At 35.0% G+C, this 27630-nt stretch overlaps 6 protein-coding genes across 15 annotated transcripts; 1 reads left to right on the top strand and 5 right to left on the bottom strand.

The window, feature by feature from the left end:
- Positions 1-47: 47 nt before the first annotated feature.
- On the bottom strand, positions 48-9950 carry LOC134827735 (CD109 antigen-like). 8 transcript variants are annotated; one of them, XM_063840522.1, is made up of 8 exons: positions 9684-9950; positions 8406-8598; positions 6857-8342; positions 6606-6791; positions 6055-6196; positions 2558-2865; positions 370-2133; positions 48-311 (listed from the first exon to the last, which is right to left on the bottom strand). In XM_063840522.1, the coding sequence occupies exons 1-8, from the start codon at positions 9746-9748 to the stop codon at positions 79-81; spliced, it is 4377 nt and encodes a 1458-aa protein (XP_063696592.1). In that variant the 5' UTR covers positions 9749-9950; the 3' UTR covers positions 48-78. The 8 variants fall into 8 exon arrangements, with proteins under 8 accessions (XP_063696592.1, XP_063696586.1, XP_063696588.1 ...); XM_063840516.1 differs by lacking the exon at positions 6055-6196 and adding an exon at positions 5735-5924; XM_063840518.1 differs by lacking the exon at positions 6055-6196 and adding an exon at positions 5423-5606.
- Positions 9951-11928: 1978 nt separating this feature from the next.
- On the bottom strand, positions 11929-16998 carry LOC134833056 (histone-lysine N-methyltransferase EHMT2). The gene is made up of 8 exons (XM_063847227.1): positions 14555-16998; positions 14100-14314; positions 13803-14041; positions 13399-13748; positions 13138-13338; positions 12559-13078; positions 12338-12501; positions 11929-12281 (listed from the first exon to the last, which is right to left on the bottom strand). Exons 1-8 carry the CDS (start codon positions 16843-16845, stop codon positions 12143-12145), a joined length of 4119 nt encoding a protein of 1372 aa, XP_063703297.1. The 5' UTR covers positions 16846-16998; the 3' UTR covers positions 11929-12142.
- Positions 16999-17134: 136 nt separating this feature from the next.
- On the bottom strand, positions 17135-18756 carry LOC134838147 (uncharacterized). The gene is made up of 3 exons (XM_063853617.1): positions 18609-18756; positions 17832-18542; positions 17135-17778 (listed from the first exon to the last, which is right to left on the bottom strand). The coding sequence occupies exons 2-3, from the start codon at positions 18506-18508 to the stop codon at positions 17235-17237; spliced, it is 1221 nt and encodes a 406-aa protein (XP_063709687.1). The 5' UTR covers positions 18509-18542; positions 18609-18756; the 3' UTR covers positions 17135-17234.
- Positions 18757-19040: 284 nt separating this feature from the next.
- On the top strand, positions 19041-22233 carry LOC134837033 (oocyte zinc finger protein XlCOF6-like). Its single transcript, XM_063852345.1, has 3 exons — positions 19041-19336; positions 19404-20778; positions 21749-22233. Exons 1-3 carry the CDS (start codon positions 19331-19333, stop codon positions 22084-22086), a joined length of 1719 nt encoding a protein of 572 aa, XP_063708415.1. The 5' UTR covers positions 19041-19330; the 3' UTR covers positions 22087-22233.
- A 61-nt stretch (positions 22234-22294) lies between these two features.
- On the bottom strand, positions 22295-23298 carry LOC134837679 (pyridoxal phosphate phosphatase PHOSPHO2-like). The gene is made up of 2 exons (XM_063853064.1): positions 23125-23298; positions 22295-22999 (listed from the first exon to the last, which is right to left on the bottom strand). The coding sequence occupies exons 1-2, from the start codon at positions 23179-23181 to the stop codon at positions 22295-22297; spliced, it is 762 nt and encodes a 253-aa protein (XP_063709134.1). The 5' UTR covers positions 23182-23298.
- Positions 23299-24037: 739 nt separating this feature from the next.
- On the bottom strand, positions 24038-26851 carry LOC134836771 (transcription initiation factor TFIID subunit 11-like). 3 transcript variants are annotated; one of them, XM_063851988.1, is made up of 5 exons: positions 26640-26851; positions 26107-26559; positions 25168-25760; positions 24594-25103; positions 24038-24533 (listed from the first exon to the last, which is right to left on the bottom strand). In XM_063851988.1, exons 2-5 carry the CDS (start codon positions 26343-26345, stop codon positions 24139-24141), a joined length of 1737 nt encoding a protein of 578 aa, XP_063708058.1. In that variant the 5' UTR covers positions 26346-26559; positions 26640-26851; the 3' UTR covers positions 24038-24138. The 3 variants fall into 3 exon arrangements, with proteins under 3 accessions (XP_063708058.1, XP_063708056.1, XP_063708057.1); XM_063851986.1 differs by having other exon boundaries at positions 24038-25103; XM_063851987.1 differs by lacking the exon at positions 26640-26851 and having other exon boundaries at positions 24038-25103; positions 26107-26584.
- Positions 26852-27630: the final 779 nt, after the last annotated feature.

Genomic DNA, 27630 nt, shown 5'->3' with positions numbered 1-27630 from the left:
ATAAAAATACGAATTTAATTTATTAAAATTTTATTTTTTTTATCAAGTCTTGTTAAAATCTGTTAAAATATCGTTTTTTTAGAACAATCGTACACACAGGAATGTTAAAATTAGTGTAACGACACTTTCGATCAATTGTGAAGATCCACCTTTTCCTGCTTTGAACAAAATTTCGGGTTCCTTGCTTTGTGATTCCTTCTCGGCTTGTTGTTTCAGGGCTTGGGGTGAACATTTTTCAGCACATTCTTCGCCTTCGCAGATGTCACAAGTGGTTGCTGCTTCAGTTTGGTAGAACATGCGAGCTTGACGAGCTAAAATCGAAAAAAAAAATTAATTTTTTTAAATTAAAATCTGATTTTTTAGACTTACAATTGTCATAATAATCATAAACAACGACGGCAGCTGGCTTCTGTTTCGCAACTTTGTGTGTGCGGAAGGCCCGAATTGTAGGACAAGTCTCTTTTCGCTCCAAATTATCAAAGTACAATACGACATTTGTGTCACCGTCCTTTGTTTCAACACGTTTTACGTTCTCATAGTTCTCCAACGACGGCAAACTATCAAGATCTGCAGTGAAACCGGATGGGAATTCAACTTCCATGACTGCCATATTCGAAACTTCGTTCTCTTCAGCAGGCACAAAGCTCGTACAAACGGTCAAATGTAAGTGATCTTTCGTCGAATCGCGACTAACTTGCGGATCCAATGTGAAACGAGGCCATTCACCGGTGACGTTCGTGTTGTAACGATAAGCAAGTTGAGCGACAGCCACTCCGGAGCCCGTTGCAGTGAAATTTACTTCACGAATTGTGTCAGGTAAGAGATATGACTGCAAAAGAAGAGCATTTCCGGGGTTGACATTGATATTTGCTTCCTTTCCATCGCCATAATGCACGCTAAGTTGAACATTACTACTGCCTGAAGCGAGTTTCGAACCGATTGCAGCAAGAGCTTGGATGCCAACGACTGTATCTTGTGTGGATTGGAAGCCGCCGTTCTCGTTTCTCTGTCCCACGAGCCATTTTAGGATGGGGAATGCAGCAGCTTCTTGTCCAGCAGCGATATAAGCAAGTAAAGCATATGAAGTCATCTCAACATTGACGGAATTTGGTTTGTTGTACCATGGATTTTTGTTGTCAGTTGCGGGAATGGGCTTCGACCAGTGTTTGGTGTCTCCGTCGTTGGTAGCACGAGCATCCAAACGAGTAAGAACGAAATCCTTAGCATTGTGATTCGCTAATTGAAGAGCATAAGCTGTCAAAGCAATCGCATAAAGGTCATCCAAGTTCTCGATATTCTTTACCATATAGTCAATGGCGCGATTAATGTTGTTTTGGAACTGTGGATGCTCATTTTTGTTCTCCAAAAAGGTAATTAACGTATAAGCAGTTAATGCGAGTCCATCTCCGGATCCTCCTTGCATGTCTTTGTGCGACACAACTCCCGGCTCGGGGAAACTTCCGTTTGGCGCCTGAGTATTTGCCAAAAATTGCAATGCGTTTTGGATGACACTTTCTTCCACGGAAATATATTTCGAGGCATGTCTAAAGGATTTTGCAACGAACGCCGTCAACCAGGTACTTCCCGATTTGTCACTTTCCCCAAATGCACTGAAGGAGCCATCCTTATGTTTGTACGTCAATTCACGCTGATACCCGTCTTCCATGAATTTTTTCGCCTTACCCTCAATTTCGGGCGTTATTTGATTAATTTTCGTCAAATAATCCAAAACGACGATATTTGGCACGAAATTCAACATATTTTGCTCTCCGCATCCGTATGGCATGCGAATTAATTTATCCAAATTTTTAATTGTTGGGCCAAGAACGTCGCCGACAACGGTGACTTCGATGTGCGTCGAGTCAGGAACAGCATTTTTGGGAATGTTTACCGTGAGATTTTGGAAAAAGTTGGGGCTGTTGCGTAAATCAACGAAAACTGCTTCGTTTACGTATTGCGTGACACCTTCGGGCTTTACGAGTAATTGACGTTCCTCGCCGTCTCCAGCGGAGTTGGATTGAGCTGTTACTTTGATGGTGATGTGACCTGCTTTCTTCGGGCGAATGATGAAGGCGACGCTACTTCCGCTGTTTGCGCTAATTTTTACGCTCTTTTTGCGGGAAAGTTCAACTTCTGGAAGTGAAAAAAGTAGAAAATTTGTTTAAAAAATTTTGCTTTAAAAAAAATTAAAATTTAAAAAAATTTAAATTTAAAAAAAAAAATTAAAATTAAAAAAAATTGCAATAGGTACATAAAAAACTCATGCGAAATAATTTAAAAGATTTAAATAATCTTCAAAAAAAAAAAAAAAAAAAATTTTAAACATAAATAAATTTAAAAAATAATTCAAAACTTAAAAAAAATAATTTAAAATTTGAAACTAAAATTTAAAATTTTTTAAAAAATAATTTAAAATTTTTTAAACGAAAATATTTTTTTATTTTTAATAATAATTCGAAATAGTATTTAATTTTTTTTTTTTTTGAAAAATATTAAAAGTTTTGAAAAAAAATTCATATTTTTGAAAAAATTAAAATTTCTTAGAAAAAAATCTTACTCGAATCATCAGGAATCTCATTATCCAATTCAACAAACTCAAATTCGTTCTCGGCATTATGCAACGTGACTTCAGCTGTTTGATCTCGTTCCATGTAGTTAAAGACGACAACAGGAATCGACACAATTTCACCTCGTTTCACGGAATAAGGCAAATTCAAGGAAACGAAGAACGGTTGGAAGACATTCAACATCTTTGGGCGTTCAGTTAATCCCAATCCGCTGACAGGATCAACAGCAAATCCAGTAATAACCCAAGATGTAATTGTATCGGGAACTTTTTTGTTCAACGTGGCAATGCCATCCAAGCTGTTTTTTGAGGAAAAAAAGATAAAAATTAATTTTTTTGCTTAAAAAATAATAATTTTCAAAAACATTTTAGTTAGTGACATGTTAATTGGCAAACGAATCACAAATGGATAGTTAGTTTGTTAGTGACAAATCCCCTAAAGTAAGTACGATAAGTAAGAAAAATCTATTTTTCTGTACAAAGCATTAGTTTTTTTTTTGTTGGTAGTGTCCTTCTCCATTAAAAAAAACAGTTTCAAGCGGCATGGAGAGAATATTTACCCCGCTTGTGTACTTAAAAATAGCCAGGTTTTTTCGATTTCATGCGGTACATTAATGCGCGGCCTATTCCAATGTGGTTTGGGGATACGACTAAAGGCGTAAGGTCCTGCCAACGGAGGTCTCGTAAAGGTTTTCAACACTTTTGGCGGACCCAAATCCGTCTTTACTGTCGTCAATTTGTACTTTTGTTGTTCTAACGCTTTATAACGTCTACTACTTGGCGTATCTTTATAATACTGATAGTTCGTGCCTTTTGGCGCGCTATTGTCGTCGGAAGCTGCAAAAACATTTAAAGTGATCGCCAAATTAACTTTTTTTTTGTGAATGAACTGTTAGTAAATTTTTTTGTTCGTCATTTTTGGTCAATTTTTCAAAAAAAAAAAAAAATCTACCGAAAGATCGAAAAATTTTGGAATGTTCAATTCAGTCAGTCAATAAAATTTCCGAAATCTACTTTTAGGACACTAAATGCATTACAAGAAACCAGATGATCCCGAAGAAAAGTGACATCCAATTACCCAAAAGTTGCATTGAAGTCAAAAGAATCCCAGAGAAAAGTTTCAGGAAAAGCTTTTCTAACATTCAGAGATGGAGTTGTGAGAAATTCTTCAGCATCGTAATTAACAGGTTTCAAATCAATCATTTCTAAACCATCTCCGGCATCAATTCGATCGATACTACTTAAGGCAGATACACTCCAAACATCATCTAAACATAGAAAGACAGTTGATTACTTCTAAAATTACTGCTACAAGGTACTTCGGATATTCAAGGTTCAAATTTCTACTAAAATCCAATTAAAATTTACTTCAAATCGTTCCAGATAAAAGTTTCGGGAAAGTTTTTTCTGATTTCCATTAAATTTTTACTACTTTCAGTTGATGATTCTCTATTTTCAGCTAAAGCCAATGCATTTGCTACCAAATCTCCGTCGTCAAAAACGAATTTTTTATAATCCAGTGCTGGAAAAAGTGTGACATGCATGAGAAAAAAGGTGAAAAGTGATTTACACAGAAAGCCCAAACCAGAGATTCGACAAAATTTAGAGAAAAAAGTGCCAAATAAATCAATAAAATTTTTACTTTGTGCCATTTTCGAATTCATCCCATAGGAAAGTCTCGGGAAATTCCTTTCGAATGGTGATTTGTTTAGAATTTGACACGCCAATTCGATCAGAAGGTCCTTCATCTACTACTGCGGCATCGTAAAATGCCATTTCCGGTGCAGGAGCCGAATTTAGAACAACCGGATAGATAAGTGCTACAGAGAGAGAGAAAGAAATTTCGTGTTAACATGCATTGCGGTATGATGATGAGATGTATGAAAGCGACGAAAAATTTTCCCAAACACACGAAAAAAAAGTTTTGAACATTTTTTTTACTTCAATTCGTCACGTAAGTCGTCCCAAATGAAGGTCTCTGGAAATTCTTTCCGTATTTTCAGAGTAGGAGTTTCTGTAGATGCGGGTGCAAAGCCTCCTGACGCTGCCATTGGGGGAGGTGCGTCTTCAATAACAGCTGATTCGAAGGCAACGGCGGAATAGAGAACCGGATGCTCAAGATCTAGAATATTTTTAGAATTTAGAATCATGCCAAATTTTTTTTTTTTTTGATGAAATGATTTGATGATGAAAACATTCAATTAAAGCATCCCTCCAACAGTTGTAATTTTGAAAATTTTTCTAACCTAGTTTCGTTAAATGTTTCGAAAATCCAAGTTTCAGGGAAATTTTTGCGAATTTCGAAAGTTTTTTCAGGTGTATCGACTGTATCCGCTTTAGGAGCCGTTTGAGCTTTTTTTCGTATAAAAACGCCGCTTGCAGCTACAGGTCTCGGAAAACCACCCTTTCGACGAAGAATTTGAGGTCCTGTAAATTTTATTTAATTTTAGATGAATTTTTGCATGACTCGTCAAATTAAAATTGGTAAGTCACTCTGAAACTCTTTTTTCTCATATTTACACCTGCTCCTCCTGAAAACCTAATTTTTTGATCCACAGACATTTTTTCCTTGAGAATTTTTCAAAAATTTTTTAACATGATTGGAGAAAAATTTGACAAATTTATTCTTTCGACCTGAAAATTCCTTCTAAGTTTTTAAACAACCAAATTTTTGTGAAAATCATTCAAATTTTCAAGCAATTCTTATAAATAAAATCTTTAGAAATTAATTAAAAAATAAATCAAATGAGTCCCATTTTTTTACAAGTGAAATTGAAAATGAAAAATGATAATTAAAACATTTAAAACAAACGTTTGGACATTCATCGAATTTATGTCGAAAAAAAGTTTTCAAACCTCAAATTTTCATCTAAAGTATCAAAAATCCAAGTTTCAGGAAAACTTTTGCGCACTTTTATCGAAGGCATTGCTTTCATCGCAGGTTCCCCCCTTCTTGAAAAAGGAGCATCAGCTGTGTCCGCAATAGCAAATGATACTCCTGGCAATCCCATTCGATTTATGAGAAAATAACTTGGGTAATCTAGAAATATTTTTTATCATGAAATTTGTCACTTTGATGATTTTTAGACAAAAAATGATGAAAAGCAACACAAAATTTAACATTTTTGATGAAAATCCCACAAAAAATTCAAAAAACGTTCTCCTGACCTAAAATTTTCTACAGTTTCAAACATCCAAGTTTCCGGGAAACTTTTTCGAACTTTAATTGATGCAGCAGCTTTTTTTGCGGGAGCGAAACTTCTCGTCGTTGCAGGAGTACTGATGTATTCGGGAACCGCATCAAACTTAACTAAAGGACGAATACCTCCAGCACGTGAGTAGTAGACTGGATATTGATCTACAAAATTTTTTTTTATCGTTTTCGTTTAGTGCGTTTTTTTAAAGGATTAGTGAGAAAAATCCCCGTAAAATTTACAAAAACAACAAAAAAGCAAAACAAAGCCCGTTTATGATGAAACTTGACTAACCCTTCAAAGATCCAAGTTTCGGGAAATTCGGTTCGAATGCGTGGAGACGTGGATTTGGGATGGCTTCCGAAAGAAGAAGCACTAAAGAAGGAAGCGGCACAGATTGTTATCCCGTTAGAGTCGCGAATGCACCCATTGTCGTCTGAAAGTGTGTCGAAAGTTGATAAATTTCGAATTTTTACGAGAAATTTCTACGTTTGAGGAAAAGTTTTGTAATTTTTGGTAGGAAGCAAAGTCTGCCGTAACCAAATTTCTGAATGCAATCCATCACGTTTACCATATTCCGGCTTCAAAATCAAACCAGATCCATGTTTCGACAAAATTCTTGCGAACAACGATTTCCGCGGATGAACTTTCGCCAGCGCCGCCCATTGCGGGACGATTTGTGGATACTACTTCGGCAACAGGAACGGGAAATGGTCCTGTGACTCCATACACGGGTAATGGATAGTACCAATCGGCTTAAGAATTTTCAAAAACGATCCTCATTCATAATCGCTCAAAAATTGCTGAAAATTTCAAAGAAATGACGATAAAAAATTTGTACTTACGAGTTTTTTCTCCTTTTGTGTTCGTTAAAATGACCATTCCGGCACTTTCGAAGTGTTCATAACGTTCTCTTTCCCACGGATATAAAATGTCACGCTTGAATCTTCCCCATGGGCCGCCCCAACGGTTGTTATTGCTGTCGTATTTGCTGAGTTCATCGAAAACTGCATCTTTGCTTAAGTCATTACCTAAAAAAAATTTTTTTTTTTTTTATTTTTTTATCAAAATTTTTCTAATTTTTAATTTTTCATACCTTTTTTCAGTAACAAAACACTTTGATCGACTCCCAACAATCCAACGAAGGAATTTGGCTTTGTGCTTACTGTAATTTGTACTTCGTCTCCGGGACGGGTTTCTGCTTTCGAGACATCTAATCTCACAAAGTTGGCGAGATCCGAGCTAAAAACGATTTCAACGCGATCACTGACCATTTCTCCGTCTTCAGGTCGAATGTAATAAACAACCAACTGAGCTTTTGGTACCATTGCAAAAGTTGCGAGGAATTTAAATGTTGCTGTCTTGGCATTTGGGACAGTTACAGCGCCTGAAGCGATAATATCTCCCCTTCCAAGTACTTGGTAGAAACATTCTCGAATGACTTCCGTTGTTTGAACTTCAACATTGACGTCGGAGTTGATTTGAGGTGTTTCTGTCAAAAGTTTCGCACTTAAATATGATCCGCTTTCGGATTTCGCTTGTTTTACGTATCCCATGTATGATGTAACTCCCAAATATGTCGCACTAACACTCAAAGTATCAGCATCTTTGGGTACAACGAGATCAATGCGAGCCATTCCGTTGCCGTCGAGCGTGACAAGTTTCTCCTGTGACGAGTTATCGCGCCAAAAGTATTGAATACTGACGTTAACGGGATTGGAAGTGTCTTGTACAGGAGCTCCATCATGGAAATTTACTTTCACATATGTGGTGAATGGCAATCCGGGACGATATTCGTCGGTATCTTTCACGAAATCGATCTTGTGACGACTTTTGTGGAGTGTCGCTTTGCCAGTTCCGTTTTGACGACGTCCCGTGAGCTCTTCTTCGACAATTGCTTCGATAATGACATCTCGTTCGTACTCATTGTCGGAATCAACTTTCAATTCTTCCTTGATATCGAACTCAACGACAGTCTTTCCATCAATTGGCACAACTTTTCGAGCAATGGCGTCTTGGATGAAGGGCTGAACACTTCCGATGTACAACGTGGGGAAGGCAGAAATTGTCGCTTCGCCTTTCACGGGTTTGCCGTAGGTGTATTTCGAGCGAATTGTGACGCGAATCTTGCCATCTTTGAAAACGGCATGCGGAGGCGTATCAACTGTCACTTCAAATTTAGGCAAAACATACTCGGCAACTTCGACAGTTTTTGATTCCTTTTCGCCATCAACTTCAACTTCGATTTTCCAATCGCCCAAGACAGTAACAGCCGACAGTTGGAATTCGCCGCTGTAAACGCCTTTCGTTGTCTTCACATCCAACCATTGTTTCACGCGATTTCCGCTTCCGTCGATCATGAAGACGTTCATGGGCCCATTGAAGGCATACGGCTTCGTATTGGCATCCAAAACAAGCGTACGGAACCGAATCAAGTCACCCGGCTTGTAAATCGCCTTATCAGTTTGCACCAATACCGAGAAACTTTTCGCGTTGAAATCCAAATCGGTCGAATTTTGAAATACCAAACCAGATAACCCCTCGGCATTTAGTTTATAACTGCCAGACTTCAAAGCACCGAGCTGTAAATCAACAAAAAACATTGAAAATTTCTCAGAAATTGTCATTTCATCAAGAGATCATACCTCAAACTTGACAGTTTTGAAGGAACTTGGTTCTAAAACGACATCTTGACTTCTGTAGAAGGTACCGCCACTCTCTTCTGTGCCATTGAGGAACACTTTTACTTGCAAAGCGTCTGTTATTCCATGCGCCGACAACGAAACATGATACTCGGAATTAGGTCTTAACGACTTTGGAGCAACGATTGTGTAATAACTGCGAAAAAACCCAAATAATTAGAGTCAGGAAGTACTTTTTTTGTTCTATTGTGACAAAATTATAGCTGAGGCGAGAGAAACTCATGTCATTAATGCAATGATTTTAATCTTGATCATCAACAAGAACCGTGAAATGCAAAAAATGCAGAAATTTTATGACTTTTCAAGTGATAAAACGCGCAAAAAACAATTTAAACAGGTTCTCAAAGGTTAACGACCAAGTATTTTTGTTAAATTTCATTATTGACTCTCAAATAATTATCAAATTTCTTTCCATGCGATATGTTTAATGGATCAGAACCTGTTTTTTGTCTTTCCTTAAACAAATTATTTTGCGACATGAAGGTGCGTGCGGCTTATCTCGCACAAAAAATAAATATTCAACGAAAAAACATGAATTATATAATTACAAAGTGCGACCCCGATGTGAGAAAATTTTTTTTTTTTTAATAAAAATTCGACTTGAGCGCATTTTAGAATTTTTCTTGTTTTTGAAAATTTTCATAAAATTAAGAATTTTCCAAAAATTAAGTTTTTTGGTCAAAATATTTAATTTTTTCAATAAATTTTTAACTTGTTAACACCTGTTTCCGCCTTTTGTTACAAAATTACGATAAATTTCGGTGTTAATTGTGATTTTCTTGTATCGCGCCAATGAAACAAGTTCAAGGCAACTGAAATCCCACAACAATTCCGAGTCTTTGTTCACACCAACATTAGAATAACATTTGTCGCATCGAAATTCCTCATATTTCTTCGTGTTAATCGATTTGTTTTGCAACCTTTGCTACACTTTACTTCAGTTTCACACTGAAAAATGAGTCTTAAACTATTTTTGAATATCACGTAAGTAGTTGGTTGTAAAGATATTCAGGTGTAGGCGGCATAACTATTGAATAGGTAATGCGAATGACTCGTATGCGTCATTTAATTTCATAAAAATACGAATTTTTTTTGTTCTTTTGTTTCACTCTTTGACCGTTCGTCACTTAATTTTGCCACAAGTCTCTTATAATTTCGCGAAATAATTAATTTTAGAACTTTATTGTTAATTTTTCGCAATCTTGCATAACATTTACTAACCCAGTTGACGTAACTCCGCTGATAACCCCGAGAATCGTCGCAAAAATCACAATTTTTTGTGACATATTGTACGCGAAATTTTTGTCACTTCTTTATTTTTTTGTTATTATTAATTTTTCATGTATATTGTTCGCACAACACAACTCAACAAATGTCTTTGAGACAAGCAAATAAAACACCTTGTGTGACCATATATTGCTATATCGCTACTTCACGTATCTCTGTTTAGTTTTTTTTTGCGGAGAGATGTTTACGGAACAAAAATGAACGAACGACTGACTCAATTTTGTCCAGTGTAGGTCTTGTTATAATTGTTGAGGCTTTGAGTGTGTGTGACAACAACGATTTTTGATAGGTATAGTACTCCTGTTGTGAACTAAAGTAGCTTTGACGTATCAACTGAGGTGACAAATTCAACAAAAGGTCTTTGATTTATTGATTTTCGAACATTCTCAAGTATTTTGTATCATTTTCTTCAAGAAAAATTCAAAGTTTTTCCGTAAATCTTCCAATAAAATAGTTTTGAGGAAAATTTTCCGGCATCAGTAGGTCGTAACGACACTACTACAGTCAAATCTCGCAATCAGCATTAACGATATGTTTTTATTTTGCATCATATATGACCATAATAACAACATAACAGCTACAGAATTCACACCAATACAACGAAATGTTCCGATGAAGTGATGATCTCATGTATTCGCAACGATCTGATTAATGACTACCTTTAAAAAAAATCACCTTTTCTGTTCTGAACGTGATAATTTCCCATTTCATTTGTGTTGTTATTATTGTTTTGATGTGAAATTGATAACCGACATGATGATACGTAACTCAAAACAACAAAAAATCGGAATTTTTGAAGATTAGTAGCTTACAAGAATCAGTTCGGTCACTGATATGAACATCAAACAACAACATGAATATGGTAATAATATATTCTATTATAATAAAATCTCCATTTACAACATGAGCCGTGTTGGAAATACCCGAACAGAATTTCAGAGAAATCGTAACGTGTTTTTGTTTACAGTTGATAACATTGAGATGAATTGTAAATAATCAGTTAGAACTGTATTGTGATGAAATTTCATCAAATTAGTTGAATTAACATGACAATGTAAGCATACGTAATTGATTGTTCGTAATTGATGAACCAGATGTCTCCTTTGTGAAATCAATTTTCTCCGTTGTTGTTATTAAAAATATTTTCCCATATTGTCTAGTGGTAGGATATACCAACTATTAAAAAAATTAAGGATACTTACCATTGGATTCTGATTCTGAATAGTACCTCCTTTCCATTTTACGTCTCTGAAATTTTAATAGGGTGTTCTTTATTAAATCTTTTGGTATTGAATTCTCTTAAATTTACATGAATATGTTATTTTAAATCATATTTTAATATAATTTTAAATAAAAAAGAGCAAATTCTACATTTTTTTATCATCAATATATTATTATTATTTTTATATTAATATTTATTTATTTTTTTTCTAGCTTTTTTTTTGTCTACTGAAAAATAGTGATACACTGTTTTTTATTATTATTTTTTTTTATAAATTTTAAAATGGTGCATTTTCAATTCCTAAAAAAACCTATTCTATGAAAAAAAATTTGTTGGTTTGCGGTAAAAAGTGTGAAATGTGTGTTGTTTGAATAAATATGTTTGTTTTTTGGTCGACCGCTTGGAAAATTCATACACTAACTATTTTTTTGAGTGTGTTCTTAAAAATATTTACTTAAAATTATTGTTTATTTTATATATGAATAGGAAAGATTTTTCTTCAGTATTGTGAGAGGTTATTGGAACATGTTTTTTTTGGTTGGTTTTTTGGTAAAACTCTTGACGATTTGTATGAGCAAAAGTCAAGGTGTACTTAAATTTAATTTTTGTTGGGGGGATTTTTTTTTCAAAGGCAATCAAAAAATAGGAGATAAATATATTATATTAGATTATGTTAATATAATTAATTATTTTTTTTAGAATTAATTTAGTTTTTTTATAGTGCTAAATGATATAATTGTTCATTTGATATATTTTTTTTTTGTTAAAATTTTGATTTTTTTTTGATGATTTTTCCCAAAGAAATATTAAGCCTAAATTTTGTTATCCTAAATTTTATCAAAATTATAGGTTCAATCTCTATCATTGCTTCGTATTTTATATATAATTTTTCTAATTTATTTATTTTATTAAATATTCATTCGAATAAAAACAAAAACATTTAAAAAAAAGCAAACAAATCATAATTCAAGTAAATAAATGTGGGCTATAATTTTTTTTTTCTATTTTGTGTAAATAGTTTCAAACTTTAAAATGAAGTCAATTCAAGTAAAATCCTTATTTTTGGTATTTGTTTGATTAGAAAATTTAAAAATAATATTGCATGTTGTTGTCTTTAGTACTTTTTTATACAGTAGTAGTTGTATGTACGATTCTACATTTTTTTATTTGACTAATTGTTAGGGTTTCTTTGGTTGTATTCTTCTAATGTCTTCATTATTGTTGCCGACGAGTAGTGGCATTTTGAAGAGTTACAATGGCAAGTAAATTGTTTGTATTTGGCCAACCAGAATTTTGTGCCGTAATCGAAACTGTAAGAAAAAAAAGTTAAATTTTTGATTTTTTTTTAATAAAAAATTAAACTTACGTTAATTCCTCTTCAGGTTCAATGTCTCGACTGGCAAAGAAGGCAATTTTGGGGAATCTGGTATCTTGATGGCCATAATAAACGCGTATCGGTGCGATATTTGCGTCGCATGAATGATTGAAGAAACGACTGACGTTCCCGTAGAACTTAGCGTCGAGGCAGTGCTAAAAAAATTTTGATTTAAAAAATATTTTTTAATGAAAAATCGTAAAATTTCTCACCTCAGAAGCGTAAAAGAAGAAACTGTCGTCAGTACGTCGATCCGCCTCCGCATCTGTCAGTATCTCGCCGATATATTCCGTGATAAATGTTCCTTTTGGTATTTTAACGAGCGTTCGAACGCCAAATCCGCGCACCGGATCATCACATTCGAACACTTGCATCGGGATTTTAGTGCCTTGTTGCACAACACGATTCTTGCACAACGACAAATTGCATCCGCACACATCGCTACACTCGAAAATCATCGCGGGATCGTCATAATTGAACTCGTTGATCAACTGCCCTTGCGAATTGTACCAATTTTGAATGGAAATTTGCCCGCATTGGCAGTTTTCGTTGATGCACGAGTCGCTGCACGAACAAACGCGCATCTGACTGATTCGCGTGTCGATTTGTACGGCACTTTGGATGATGATGTTCTTTGTGATGTATTTGAAATCGGACATTATCAATGTTTCGGCATTGCTCAAGCGTTGAACCATTTGAACGGGATACAGTTCTCGACCATTGGAGATGTCACTAAAAAGAGTTTTTGAATAAAAATCTATTTTTTGATGAAAATTTGAAAGAAAACTTACTGGCACAAGACTTTACGTTCCCTATAATTGCCCAAATTTCGCATTTCCATGTTAAATTGCAGCACGCGAGCACATTGACTTGTCTCGTCGGGGATACAATCGAAGGGAATCTCCCCAGCATCGTTCCTTGTGTACAAATTAGCACCGTTTGCGACGAGAACGAGACAAATTCGAGTGTTTGATTGACGACAAGCGATATGTCTGTAACAAAAATTCACGTGAAACTCAAAAATCATCAATTTTTTTACAAAAAAATCTTACAAAGCGGTATCTCCATTGATATTTTGTGTATTGTACAAAGTATTCGGCAGCATTAACGGATAAATTGTCTCAATTTTGCCACTCAGAGCAGCCCAATGTAACACCGTGTTGTTATGATGATCGCAAATATTCACATCCGCACCCAAACTAATGAAGTAACTAACAATTTCGGCATATCCATTCTCCGCTGCCCACACCAAAGCTGTCCATTTTCCGTTATCTGTCATATTCAGATACTCCTCTGTGCGACTCTGAGACGCACTTTGACGGAAATAATCTAAAATAATTTGAGCAGCTGGAAAATTGCCCGTTTTTGCAGCTAAATGCAAGGCTGTCATGCCATCAGGTCCCTTGAAAAAAATTAAAATTTCAATTTTTGATAATTTTAAGAGCAAAAAACTCACTTTTAATGTCAAATCAGCTCCAAATTGCACTAAAACTTTGAGAATTTCATTTTTGCGACCCACAACGGCACACATAACGGCAGTACGACGCTCTTTGTCGAGCACATTGATGAAATCTTTTGATGCAATGCGACACAAAACCATGTAGAGGATGGTAACATTGCCGAAATTTGAAACCAGATGAAGGCAAGTTCCGTTTTGGAATTCCTTGAAAGGCTTTGTTAGCTCGAATCCCGAAGCTAAAATGGAAATTTGGTAAGAAAATTGGTTTTTTAATGATTTTTAAGGGAAATTTACCTATAATTTCTGCTACTTTTTCGATATTGACGCTATTGTAGATGGCATTACAGAAATCACGCGGCGTAAAAACCTTTGGAGGATGCGTTTTGAGTTTTGTACTTGCTCTTTGTAATGCTTCTAAAACGGATTCGGGCACAAGGCGTTCGATATTTAGTGCAAAGCTGTTCGACGAGACTGAGGGTTTGTTCGTGATCGTCATTTTTGCTCGATGGCTGTAATAAAAAAAAATAATTAATTTTATTTTAGTTTAAATTTAATTCAAATTTAATTTAATTTAATTTTTTTAATTATTTTTTTATAATTTCATTTTATTATTTTTTTAATTTATTTTTTTTAAATTTTTTTCTAAATTTATTTTTAATTTTTTTATACCTATTTTTATATTTTTTTCGATTTTTTTTTTATTTTCTCATTTTAGATTCGAAATTTTTGTTGAAAAAAAAAATACTCACATGTGATGCTTTTGATTTGTGAAGAATACTGGAACATTTTCCGACTTCATTGTGACGCGGAAACTGCTATCGGGCACATCGACGCCGCAATGAGGACATTGAAATGCAAGAGTTGGTAGTGTAAAGTGCGGGCTATTCGGATCGTGAGGCGCATTCAAGACACACTTTACCGTGCAATCTCGATGGAAAAAGTGTTTATTCGGACAAAGACTAAAAATGCCTTGTGTGAGGAAAACTCCACAGCCTGCACAGCAATTATGCGATACAAGACGCTTTTTGTGACTTTCGCACAAAACCATATAACTCGTACGAAGACTCGGTCTAAGTAATTGCAACAAATCCCCATGTAGCTCATTCGTGCATCCAATTTTCTGTCCTTCGACATCGTCAATGGCGCAACAATGTCGCATCGCATCCGTACGTTGCAGAAAATAATTGCTCGTCTGAAGGCAGAGACAAATGAGGTTCATTTCATCCACGTCGATAATTTCTTGTGGTTGCTCCATTGCCGGTAGCGACATTTGACGATGATTCGACGTTGGGTTCGTTATCGAAGCAGGCACTAAATTTGGTTGATTCGATGACACAACGGCATCTTGCGGCGTCGCTTGATGTCTCTTTCGCTGTTCCATCTCGTGTTCCTTCACTCTTCGCTTGCGTCCCGGCACTTGCAACGGCGATCCACGTCTTTTTGCTGCTTGTTCATGCTCCTTCCGGAAATTCCGCAAACGTAAAGTCACACCTGGCTTCCCAACTGACATCACTTTTCGCGTTGGAACAAATTCGTCGCATTCATCAGAGCCATCTTCCGAATCTGACACCTTGTGCCCTCGATTTTTCTTCAAACCCAACAAGAAAAAGTGCTTTTCCTTCATTTTCATCAGTCGCTTGACCTGTTTTTTGTTCAACTTTTTATTATCTTCCGGCGATTTCGGCAGCGCAAGTTTAGCATTTCTAATTTCTCGCAGGAAATCCGCCGGATCGGGACAAATTTTGGGCGCCGGCGGTGCTTGAATCGACGAATACGAAATTTTGCTTGAACTTGAAGTGTCGGAAAACGAAAGACTTCGTTTGATATCTGTCGAATCGACGGAATCCTGTGGACTCGTACTTTGTTTGACATTTTCTGACTTTTCATCTTTCGTTGCACCGCGTCTTTTAACGATTTCTCGTGTTTGTCTTTGTTTGCCAGCCTCTTCGGTCTGTTCCATGTGCTGAATTTCCTCGTCGGTGATATTGAGACGAGCGCAATTTTGTTGTACGAAACCTTCGCGCAGCTCGTCGCTCGCTAAAATCTTTGCTGTAGGTCGAATTCGTCGCAAAGGGCGTTTCGTGGCGCCCGAATCGTCTTTATGAGCGCTTCGTGTGAGGATTTGAGGAGTTGTTTGATCGGGATTTAGTAATTTTTCCGCTTGTAAAGATTGCTTGCTGCGACGCCCCCGTTTTTTCACAACAATTACAGGCTCGACTTTTTTCGGGGGTTCGAGCGATGAGGGGATCACGACGGGATTCGTTGAGCGATTTTGTCGGATTGTTAGTGTGATACGAGGTTTAGCTTCAGTCGACTCTGTTTCAATTTTTGTTTCCGTTTGCGGCGATTCTGTGTCAATTTTTTTCTTTCGACCACGTCCTCGTTTCGCAGCAAGCGGCGTGCCCTCATTTTTGGGTTCTTCAGATTTTTCCGCTTCATCGGTTTTCTTCGAGGGCGTTTCAGAGCTTTCGGACCGCGGAGTGCCCTTGCTCCGTAAACTTCGGTCTGAACGCACATCCAGCACGTTTCTCGTCGCCTTACTTCCCTTGCTCGATTTCTTATCTTGCGGAGAAGTTGCTGGCGTTTTATCATTGTTTGTCTTATCAGTAGTCGTTGATGGCTTTGAAGTCATCTCATGCTGCGTGCTGCTCGCTAAATCATGGTTTTCCGTGTGATTTTCCGCGGTTTCGGCGTCCGCACGGAGCGTTTTTTCGGAATTTTCACAAATATTTTCTTGTTTTTGCTCCGCCTTACTTTCCGTTTCTGTGGCAACATCAACTTTTGTGCTGCTACAAATGTCGGCTGCTGCTGCTACTGCTGTTGTTGTGTCGACAGACGACGACGAAGACGAATTTTCGCCCGCAGATTTGGGGTTCTCGTTGCGATTCCGCATGTGTTTGGCGTCCTTTGAGGCGTACGTGTTGTTCAAAAGTCCTCGCCATTTCAGCGTAGAATCCTGCTCCAAACTTACCACTTTAGTTTTTTCGCTATTGTTGAATGCAGAGGACATCGAAGATAAGATGGTTGATAAATTGGACATTTTTTGTGGGTGAATTTCATGCACTTTTCCCGAAATATCTGCGACGCTACCGGATTTTGCACTTCGACAAGGACTTTATCGCGCGATTTACAGACTTTTCATCCTTTAAATTTCCCTTTAAATCACTGTAAATTTATTTTTATTTCCGTCGCTCACACACACGGCTCCATATTATCGTACAATTATTTTTTTTTGGTTGGTTGGTGAGAGAATGTCAAAGTAAGTGAGCGAACGACAAAGTGAGAGAACCCTCGTTCAAACAAAACAACCGTTTAAATATTTACTTCCTCGTTTTTTTATCATCAAAATTTTAATTTAAATCATTTTACTTTAAGAAATTATCAAAAAATCTGAAAAAACACCTCCAGCGGTTTCAAAATTTCACTTTTTCATTGAACTTTCATGGAAAAGTTCTTTATTTCGTTGTTGCGGAACAACACTTTGAGACTCCAAAGGCAAATTGTGACATTCCGAATTGCCTTGATCAAGTCATTTGTTGCCTCCGTGATACGCGAAAGCTCTTCTGGTTGCTCATTGACGTCGAAAACGCGATCGCACATGATGTTCAAAGTGCCTAATTTGTTAAAAGCTTCCGTTTTTCGGTGCAATTCGTCAACTAATGCACTTCCCATTTTGTTAATGTTGAATTTTCCGTTCTTTTTTCCCTTGCAGTTGTCAATAAAATGGGCATGGAGACTCTTGAAGACGACTTTAGCGTTGATTTGTTCAAGTTTGGCGTGACTTACGATGCATCGCAAGTAATGAGAGAACTGATATCCGGTAACATCTTTCGTAAAATCGAGATTTGTTGAGCGTTCGAGGGCATTGAGGATGGAACTTTCGATTTCGATACATTCGTTTGCCAGATTTGAAAGAAATTGTAAGGCGGCGGTGAAGTTGTTCATGAGTTTCGTTTGATTTGATTCGTATAATCTGTAAAAAAGGAGGTTTTAGACAGAATTTTTATGAAAATTTTAAAAATTTACTCTGGAGGTCCAATATTGAGTTCCCGCAAATTGATAACGACATCATCCAAGTTCTCAAATTTCTTTTCTGGTTCTTTTTTAGGCACAACTGTGAATCCTTTCTGACTGCGACGCGGATATTTCTTGCTAAAATTCCGTCCTGTGAAGTTCATATGATGCGATTGCACGAAATTAGCTTGTTGTGGCATCAAAAGAGGCGATGGCGGTACCATTGGGATATGAATCGGAGTGAAATACGGATTTGCCTGAATTTGTGGAACAATTAAAACGTTTCCGTATGTTGGATGCCACGACGGAATCATCGGTAAAGTCATTTGAGGCACTTGCGAAGGCATTTGAGGAACCATTTCAGGCACAAAAGTTGATGTTTTTGGCTGTTCCGGAACAAAATTGGACACAACTTCGGGCATATAGTCGGAAAAATTATTTGAAGCACTCAAAAATCCCGAATCTTCGGTTCGTTGATCTTTCGGTTTGTAATTTTTCGGATAGAATTCCGGGAAATCCGCTTCCGGATAGATTTGGCGACAATATTCGTCCAACGAATGACTTAGCTCCGAACTGAATGTAGGACTCTCGAGGTCGTTCAAGCTATTGTCTACCATTTGGCATAAATCGTTACTCAAAAACTTGAGATTTAGCTCCAAATCGAGGGATGGATCGCTTTTTGGGTCCATTTTGTGTCTTTTTGCGTATCAGAATCTTGAGGAACTGCAAAAAATGATAAGATACATCACGTGAAATAACCGTTATTTAATTAAAAATTGGATTTCTCACCTAATTTGGGATTAATTTTAAGATTCTTGAGTGATTTCGAGCCTTATTCGTACAAAAATTCAGTTAACGTGTAAAATCTAACACTTTTTAGGAGCAAATACTAATTAAATTCACTAAAAATACAAGAAACGAGCAACCAGTACTCAAACAAACGACGAACTGAGCAAGAGAGTTGATCAAACGGGACTTTTTGAGGACTTATTTAACCTGTTAACGACTTTTCATTCATTTTTTCATCTAAAAATTTAGATTTTTTGTCTTTAAATTTTATCAAATCACATAAAAATTCAAAAATTTTAGAAAATTTATTAAAAATTAACACAAAAATTGAAAATGAACAATTTCATACATAAAAATTTTTGTCTCGGGCAACAATGGGTTAACATTTTGACAGGCGGCAATGTTTGTTTACGTTTTGCGGATGCAGTTTCAGTAAAGAATCAAGACAATTTGGCATAAAATTACTTGAAAAACGAGGCTCGCTGCTCAAATGGCGACGATAACTACTTATTGCATCGCGCCTGGATGCAAAAACAACTCAAAAGTCACACAGGGCATTCATTATCATCGCATAAAGGACGACTTGAGATGGCACAACTTTTGCAGTCTGAACCGAGCAAACAAATTTTCCTTCATTTTGTGTGAAAGACCCGAGATTTCATTGTGTTCCGCTCATTTTCGCAATTCAGACTACGAAAATCGCGAAACTGGAGTGCTTAAAGATGCTGGTAAGTGTAAAATTTCTCATTAAAAATTAAATTTTAACCAAAAATTATTTTTTGTTTACATTTTTAGCTTCTCCAAGCATTTCAACTGATTTTGAAGAGACCCAAGAAATGTGTTATCTTGTGCTTCAGTTCATCTGCTGAAACGACTTTGACGCCAATTGATCCTGAAACGCTAAAAGAGCTTGAATCCATGAATGTCGGATTTGTTCAAGTACAAAAAATTCCTTCTAAACTCTGCGATTCTTGTTCCATTGAAGTTACGAAAATTTCGACGTTCATTGCTCGTGTTAAAAGTGCGAATGATTTTTGGCGCAGATTTGGATTGAATATCGGAGTTGTAATTTCAAGAACAGCGAATGAAGGAGCAACTAATGTTGTAGGAAGTTACGGGTGTCCCCATTGTGAAATGAAGTTAAACGACAAGGACTTGCTTTTTCGGCATGTTTGGAAATTTCATGCGATTAATGCTGAAGACCCAAGTACATGTTCTGTCTGTAAGAAAACCCTAAAATCCGAGAATTACTGCCGAAACCATTATTTAGTGTCACATTACGAAGGAATTTCGTATGAACAACTAATTTGCAGCGAATGTGGATATATTGGAAAAACTTCGAAGCACATGGATTTCCATATGAAATACTCTCATGACATCGTCAATGATGAAAAAATCCGTTGTGAATGGTGCACTGTTACAGTTACGTCGATGGAACGACTCGTTAACCACATGCAGTTACAGCATCCGGAAAAAGTAATTCCTGAGCCGGAACCTCATCAAAAATTGGAAGAATCAAAACCAACCACTGCTGTATTTAACGACGATTCAATGGATGTCGATCGCGGTTGGAGTGACGACGATGACGAACCATTACAGCTGAAGCAAGAAAAACAACCTGAAGCAAGTACAAGTCTCCCATTGGTCCTGCAAGAAAAGAAAAAGGAAAAAAAGAAATATTATTACAAACGAAATACTTCGACTCTCGACGATGTCACGCACAAATGCCCCGAATGTGAAGTCGAAATCACGGGAAAACCTCAAATGGCGCTCGGAGGTCTTCGACGTCATTATTGGGTTCGTCACGGAAGACTACCAGACACACCGAATGTTTGTCGTGATTGCGAAAAATCCTACAACACCGAGCATTTGTGTCGCATGCATTACTTCAACCATCATTTTGATCAAACCGCTTCGTGTGAAATATGCGGAAAATCAGGAATGACCAAATCGCAACTTCACATTCACAAAATTCATAAACATATGCCGCAAGAACCCAAAGTACCACTCATCGCATGTCGTTTTTGCAGTCGAAAATTTAAAACAGAAGAACTGAGAAATGATCATGAGAGAGAACACGCGCACGAAAATCGACCGTTCGTGTGTCAGGAATGTGGAAAATTTTACGCCAATGAAAATTTGTTGAAGCAACACATGGAAAAACATTTAGGTAATTATCTCATTAAAGCTTAAAATTAACAAAAATGTTTAAGATTTTCTTTTATTGAATTTTTTAAGTGAGTTTTAAGGAAGAATTTTTATTTTTGAACACTTTAGCAAAAATTTTTAAAAATTTAAAAAATAAAAAATTTTTAAATTTAAATTTTTAGTGAAAAATCAATAATTTTGATGAATTATGTTAAAAAAATATCAGTTTTAAAAATTTTTTGTTCAAAATAATTTTTTTACATTTTTTATAGTTTTTTATTTTTGTATTTTTTGTCAAAGAGAAACATAGCAAATTAATTTATTTATTTATTTTTTTTTATCAATTTACAATAATTTTAAATTTTTTATAATTAATATTACTTTTTTTAGTTTATATTAATTTTAAAATTTTGAAATTAAATTAAATAAAAATTCAAAAAAAAAAATAAAAAAATTCAATTTTAAAAATAATTAAATTAAAATTATTTTCTTTTTCAATAGAAAATTCTTTAAAAAAAATTTTTTAAAAATTTTTTAAAAATTTTAAAAAAATTCATTTTTAATATAAAAATCCATCCATGCACTTGATTATTTTGCTACTTCAATTTTTATTCTTCCCCTGAATTTTTTTTTGTGTGCTCTTTGGCAGAGAAAAAAATTAGGAAATCTAAAAACATCTTAGCAAATTTTTTATTTTTCTAATTTTTTTCTTGCCCAAGAGAAACATAGCAAATTAATTAATTAATTTTTTTTTATCAATTTACAAAAATTTTAAATTTTTTATAATTAATATTACTTTAAAAATTAAATTAATTAAAATTTTAATTAAATTAATAAAAATTAAAAAAAAAATAAATATAAATTCAATTTAATAAAAATAATTAAATTAAAATTATTCAAAATCATTTTATAGAAAATCCCACTTTTTAAAAATATTTTTAAAAATTTCCAAAAAATTAAACAATATTTTAATTAAAAATTCATTTTTTTAGGTATTACATATCCATGCACTGAATGCGGATTGAATTTTGCTACTTCAAGTGTCCTGAGACAACATTCTTTTACACATTTTGAAATACCGCCCTACGGATGTGCTATTTGTAAGAGAAATTTTAACCAATTGGGAAATCTCAAAGGACACATCTTAAAGGTTCACGGCTCGTTCGACAAAGATGTGATCGATAACGAGCTCGTTGTGCGAAATTCAACTGCACCGCCAAGGGGGAAAGGTTCAGCATTCAGAAAAAAGCGAAAACGTAGAGAAGAAGTAATCGTTGATGATGATTATTACCAAGAATATGAAGCCTCGACTTCGCAATCATCGCATTAAAATCTCAAAATTTCAACGATAGATGTTTATTTAAGCACTTTAAAGCAAGCAAAACTACTTAAAAATTTCATAAATTTTCATCATAAGGAACAGTTTCTTATTGCTTTTTGACACTCTGTAACATGTATTCGAGTAAATCCTTGCCGTCATTCCTTTTTATTTTTTTAATTTTTGATTTTTTTAAGATATTTTAATAATTTTTTATTTTTTAAAGCAAGCATCGATAAATCTCAAAATCAATTTCTTTTCCGACTTTTCGTGCAACTTGTTCAATTTCTCGTTCGCATGCGTATCCAACTCGCGGACAAGCAAAGTCATTACTTCCTAATCTGAGCATGGGGCAAATGTCGTTTCTTCCGTCACCAACATAAAACACAGATTCAAACGTTATTCCTTCATTTTTTCGTTTTTCAATGAATTCTTGCATAACTTGCCCTTTGCACAAGTTTTCCGAACTTAAAGTACATGCCGTTTGATGATGATATCCCTGAATTAGTAATTTCCCGGCATCGTCAAATCTCGCAGGATTCGTAAAAATATCACAAATGCTCTCGGCAATTCGATTTTTGTTCCATGTATCGATAAAAACGGAATTTGAGTCGCTTATAACAATCACTTCGAACGCGTTGCGTCGCAATTCCTGAAAACATTTTACCATTCCCGGCGTTTCGGGTATCTCGCGAATGGCTTTTTCGATTTGGTCCCGTGTCACGTGGTTCGTGTGGAGTAAATTGAAAATTTCTTGCATGTAATCGATCCATCCGCTGCTTTTGTACAAATTTTTCACCGTATCCGGAATGAGGGAAGCGTCGATGAGGTCTCGTGCCACTAAATCGGTGTTCTTGTCGACAACAGTGTGATCGTAGTCGAAGACAGCCAGGTACTGAGACATTTTCCGGAGCAGTGACGAGACCTTTTTATGGAAGAAAAACTTACAATTTCCGTAAAAAATTTGAATTTTTTGATGGTTTTGTTAGTTTGCGGTTGGATGTCGTGTGTCAGGATGTTGATTATGTAAAAGTACTCAAAAATTCATACCGATTTTCGGAGGATACCTGGATTTTTAGCGCATTGTTTTGTGATCAGAGAAGACATTGGACTACGAGAGGTGTGGATTTGAGATCATTTGTTGGCTACGAGAAGTAAAGACAACCTTTGAGAGTGTGACTACGAGTAAAAAAAATCAAAACGTAAACAACTTTTAGTTGATAAGAACCGTCAAAAAAGTGAAAGTGATTTGATTGTTCTGAGAAAAATGTGCGCTGGAACGAAAATCTTAAAATAACAAGGTGTTTCAGTTGATTTTTTAGCAAATTTCTTGTCGTTTTTGAAAGTTTTTTACCATTTTTATTTTTTTAATTTTTGATTTTTTTAAGATATTTTAATAATTTTTTATTTTTTCTACTCGAAAAAAATTTTTTTCTTTTTATTTTTAACAAACTTTGAATTTTTAAAAAATTTTTTAATTTTTTTATGATTTTCAAAATTTTTTAAAAAATTTTGTTAAAATATTAAAAATTTTAATTAAATTAAAATATTAAATTTTGTTCAAAAAATATCAAAAATTAAAAGTAAATTTCTTATCGTTTAAAAAAATAAATTTTACTAAATTTTTTCATGATTTTTGATATGTTTATAAAATTTTTGAATTTGGTTCAAAAAAAAATAAAATAAAATAAATAAAATAAAATTAAACAAAAATTGAGCAAATTAATTTGATTTTTGAACAATTTATTATCATTTTGAATTTTTTAATATTTCTAATTTTTTTTCAATATTTTTAATTTTTTTTATAATTTTGTCGAAAAAAATATTAGAAAAATATATTAAAAAAAATAAAAAAAATTAATTAAAAAAAGATGGAAAAATTTTTTAACGAACATTTATAGATGAAACACCCTGTGCCTTAAAAAAATCTCAAACACGTTGTTTTTCATAATATTTAACGGCAATACATTTATTTCCACTTTAATATACTTTTTCATTTTTATTGTAAAACAGATATTAAAATATTATTTTCTTTGTTAATTCAATTGTGTTTCCTTAACTTGTTTACTTAGATCTTTCTTTTGACGTGTCATGCTCTCGCGATCGAAGCAATTCTCGTTCCAGATTACGTTCAATGTACCAATTGCTGTCTTTTTCGCGACTTTCTCTGTGCTTTTCGCGATTCTTCTTCCGTTCGACATACCAATTTTCTTCACTATTATCACGATCGCGGTGCTTCTCACGATTTTTCATGCGATCATCGTGCCAAGAACTCTTTTCGCGAGAATCTCCGTGCTTTTCTCGCTTATATTTTTCGCCACTCGAGTCTTTACGGGACTCATTTCGATCATTTGAGCGACGTTTCTGGTAGGATTTCTCGTGACTTTGCTTCCAAAAGTCATTTTCCTCGTCGGAATTATCACGTTTGTGCTTGTCATGGTGATTGTCGTCGTCGTTATCTTTTTTGTAGTGAGGTTTTTCATTATTTTTCTTTGATTTGTTGTCGTAATCTTTCTTACCTTTTGATTTTTCTACTTTGTAGCTGTTGTCACCGCTTCCGTGTTCATCGTATTTCTTCCATTTTTGTTCTTGTTTGTATTCTCCAGCGCCGGATGCCTCTTTGGAACGTTTCTTTTGATCTTTATTGTGCTTTTCTTGGTATTTTTCGTCGCGTTTTGGCTTTTCATCGAACTTTTGTGCCTTTTTATTCTCAAATTTCTTGTCATTTTGCTCATTTTTCTGTTTCCAACTCGATTTTTTGTCGAATTTTTTCTCATTTGGTTCAGGAATTGGGGATTTTTCGTCCTCGGGTAGCTCGTTCAACGTTGGATTCGTTTCCGTATCAACGTCGACGGGTTCATAATTCGTTTCAACTTCATCTTCGACGATAATTTCATCATTCGGGGCTCCTTCAGTCCATAAATTTTGCAAGGGTTCGATGAAATCGGTCCATGTTGTGAGTGGCGGTTCATCTTCGTCAACAAGAAGTGGCTTGTCAACATGAATAAATGTCTCTTCTTCACCGCCAGCTGTTAAAAATAATAAATAAAAGTTAAAAATAGACATTTTATTGTTGGAATTTCGGTTACTTACCCGCGACAGGAGGTCTTTTAAACGCATCGTACTTTGTTTTGACCCGTTTTCCCTTGTATTGTCCATTAATTGCTTTTGTTCTAACCGGAACCGTGTCTTCTTTCGCATTTTCTTCCTTCGCAGCAACGCATTTTCCTCGAATATCCTCTATCTCTTTCTGCAAGATGGAGATTTCGATGCGTAAATTGGCGTTATCTCGTTCAAATTCCTTCAATTTGTTCTCGCAAATCAACAAATTAACGTCACTCGGGCATGTTGAGGGCTCCGTTGTCGCTGAAGAACTAAAAATCATCGCAATTTGACAGAAAAGTCCCCCGACAACGGCTACAAGAAGTGCTAAAATTGCCATCGACGCAAGTTGATTGTTCATAAAATATTGTTGCAAGTACTCCAATAAAGGCATTTGCTCGTCACGTACGGGACAGACCATCATCGGTGACTTGAGCATCAATTCTTTCTTCGCCGGAGCCTCTGGTTCGTCTTCCAACGTCGTATCGACATCATGATGGCACTCCATTTCGCTTTCACTTATCACAGAAATGCCATCGGAAAAGTCGTCATACGAGATTTTGCCATCTTTGACCTCTTCAACTCTGAAAAAATCAAAAAAAAAATTATTAAACAAAAATTACGCAAAAAATCTACCTGCGAGATAGGGAAATCTCAGCTTTGATTTTTTTTCTTCGACAATTAAAGTTAGTTTATTGACTTTAGATTGTGAAATAAAATCTTATCGCTCGAGTGGCATGCATTGCAGATAAAGTTCGTGCCTTCTTTCTGCATTAAATATTAAATATTATTTCATTATCAAGGTAATGCGGTGCAGTTTATTGACTCAAAACGATTTTTTCTCAAAATTTTTCTAAAAATCTTTGTTTTGATGCCCAAGTTGTTTGTAAACGAAGCACGACACACGTGAAAAACATGCCGCTTGCCTACCTGCTTGAACTCCCGACACTCAGCGAGCTGCTTTTCTCTTTCTTTTTGCCGTCAGCATCGCCTTCGTCATCGTTATCCGTTGACTCGGCTTTGTCAATGGTTATTTTTGGATTTTGCTGCGATTTTTGTTCTTTGTCGTCGTCTTTGTCTTCAACGACTTCCCATGTCTCCGTCTCTGAATCTGTGGTAACTGTCGAGATTGACGGCGAGGATGGCGGATTATCACTTTTTTCTTCCATTTTTATTTTTTAAATAAGTTAACTAGATTTTTTCTCTTAAGTATTTGTTACTTTTTCATCTTTGTCTTTAGAAGACTGGGTTAAAAATTCATCACACGCGTTTTTTTCGTACGTACAACTTTTTACGTATTTAGTTGGAGAAGAACTTCCTTGTTCTTCGTGGGTGATTTTTTTTTGGTTCTCTTAACTTTCCAGCTTACGGATGAGGAGAAATCTGAAAAATTTCACACAACGTTTCAGGTAAGCGCTCAGAGTTGAACTGATGATGGGTTAAAAAATAAAAGTTAATTTTACCTCTTGTGTGTGTCGTTGATGACAACAACGTAGATGCGACGTAAAAAAAATTTCTCTGCAATTTTGTGTCTCTTTCTGCTGTTTGTCACACGCTTTTTCGTCTTATTAGATCTTAAATTTGTGTGAAATTCTCGTGATTTTCCGCACTGGCATGTAGAGAGTCTAAAAATATCATAATTTAATGGTGACTTTTCCTTTTTACTGGCAAAAAATTTTTGTTAGCGTAAATAACAACTAGGTAGAGAGCAGCTGAACGTACACTGAATTGTATGCATGAAAAATATAAACAAAATATTGGCGAATGAATTGAATGAATGAATTGCGTTTCAATTTTTATCGCTTTTGCGTCTGTGGAATGGAATGGAAAAAGCGTTGTAGCGCGAAGAATTGCACTTGAGGGGCTTTGAAATGTACTTGAAGCAATATTTTTATTAAAAATTCAAGAAAAATTTGCTTTTTTCTTGATTTTTAACTGATTTTGATTAAAAACGGGTCAAACTTGAACAAAAATTAAAATAAAAATAATTCTAATAGAGAGAAATTCCATATTCCAATAGATGTTTACGGAAATTCCATTCATTGATGGATGGATTTTCTCAATGAATGTTTCATTTTTCATGGATTTCATTCAAAAATAACGTCGACATCTAGTTTTGAATGGATTAAGAAGCAATAGTGATCGTTTGAGTAGCATTCAGGATTTATTTTTGGGTTTTTCAAGCAATTTTTCGCAATTCAAGGTACTTTTTGTTTGGATTTTCCACTTTACGGATCTAAAAATTAGACAAAAAATTAAGAATTAATATTTTTATTAATTTTTTGGGGAATTCTAAAGACAAAAAAGTTAATATGAGAAGTCAATAAGGCAAAATTTAAATAAAAATTAAAAAATAATTTTTTTTCAAAGAAAATTTTTAATATTTTTGTAATTAAATAAAATGATAATTCAAATAAATAATTTAAATTAAATAAAAAAAATATATTAAAAATT

Source organism: Culicoides brevitarsis, chromosome 1 (assembly GCF_036172545.1).
Source record: "Culicoides brevitarsis isolate CSIRO-B50_1 chromosome 1, AGI_CSIRO_Cbre_v1, whole genome shotgun sequence".
Classification (NCBI taxonomy): Eukaryota; Metazoa; Arthropoda; class Insecta; order Diptera; family Ceratopogonidae; genus Culicoides; species Culicoides brevitarsis.
The sequence above is the reverse complement of the archived record's forward strand: the minus strand, read 5'-3'. Positions and strand labels throughout refer to the sequence as shown.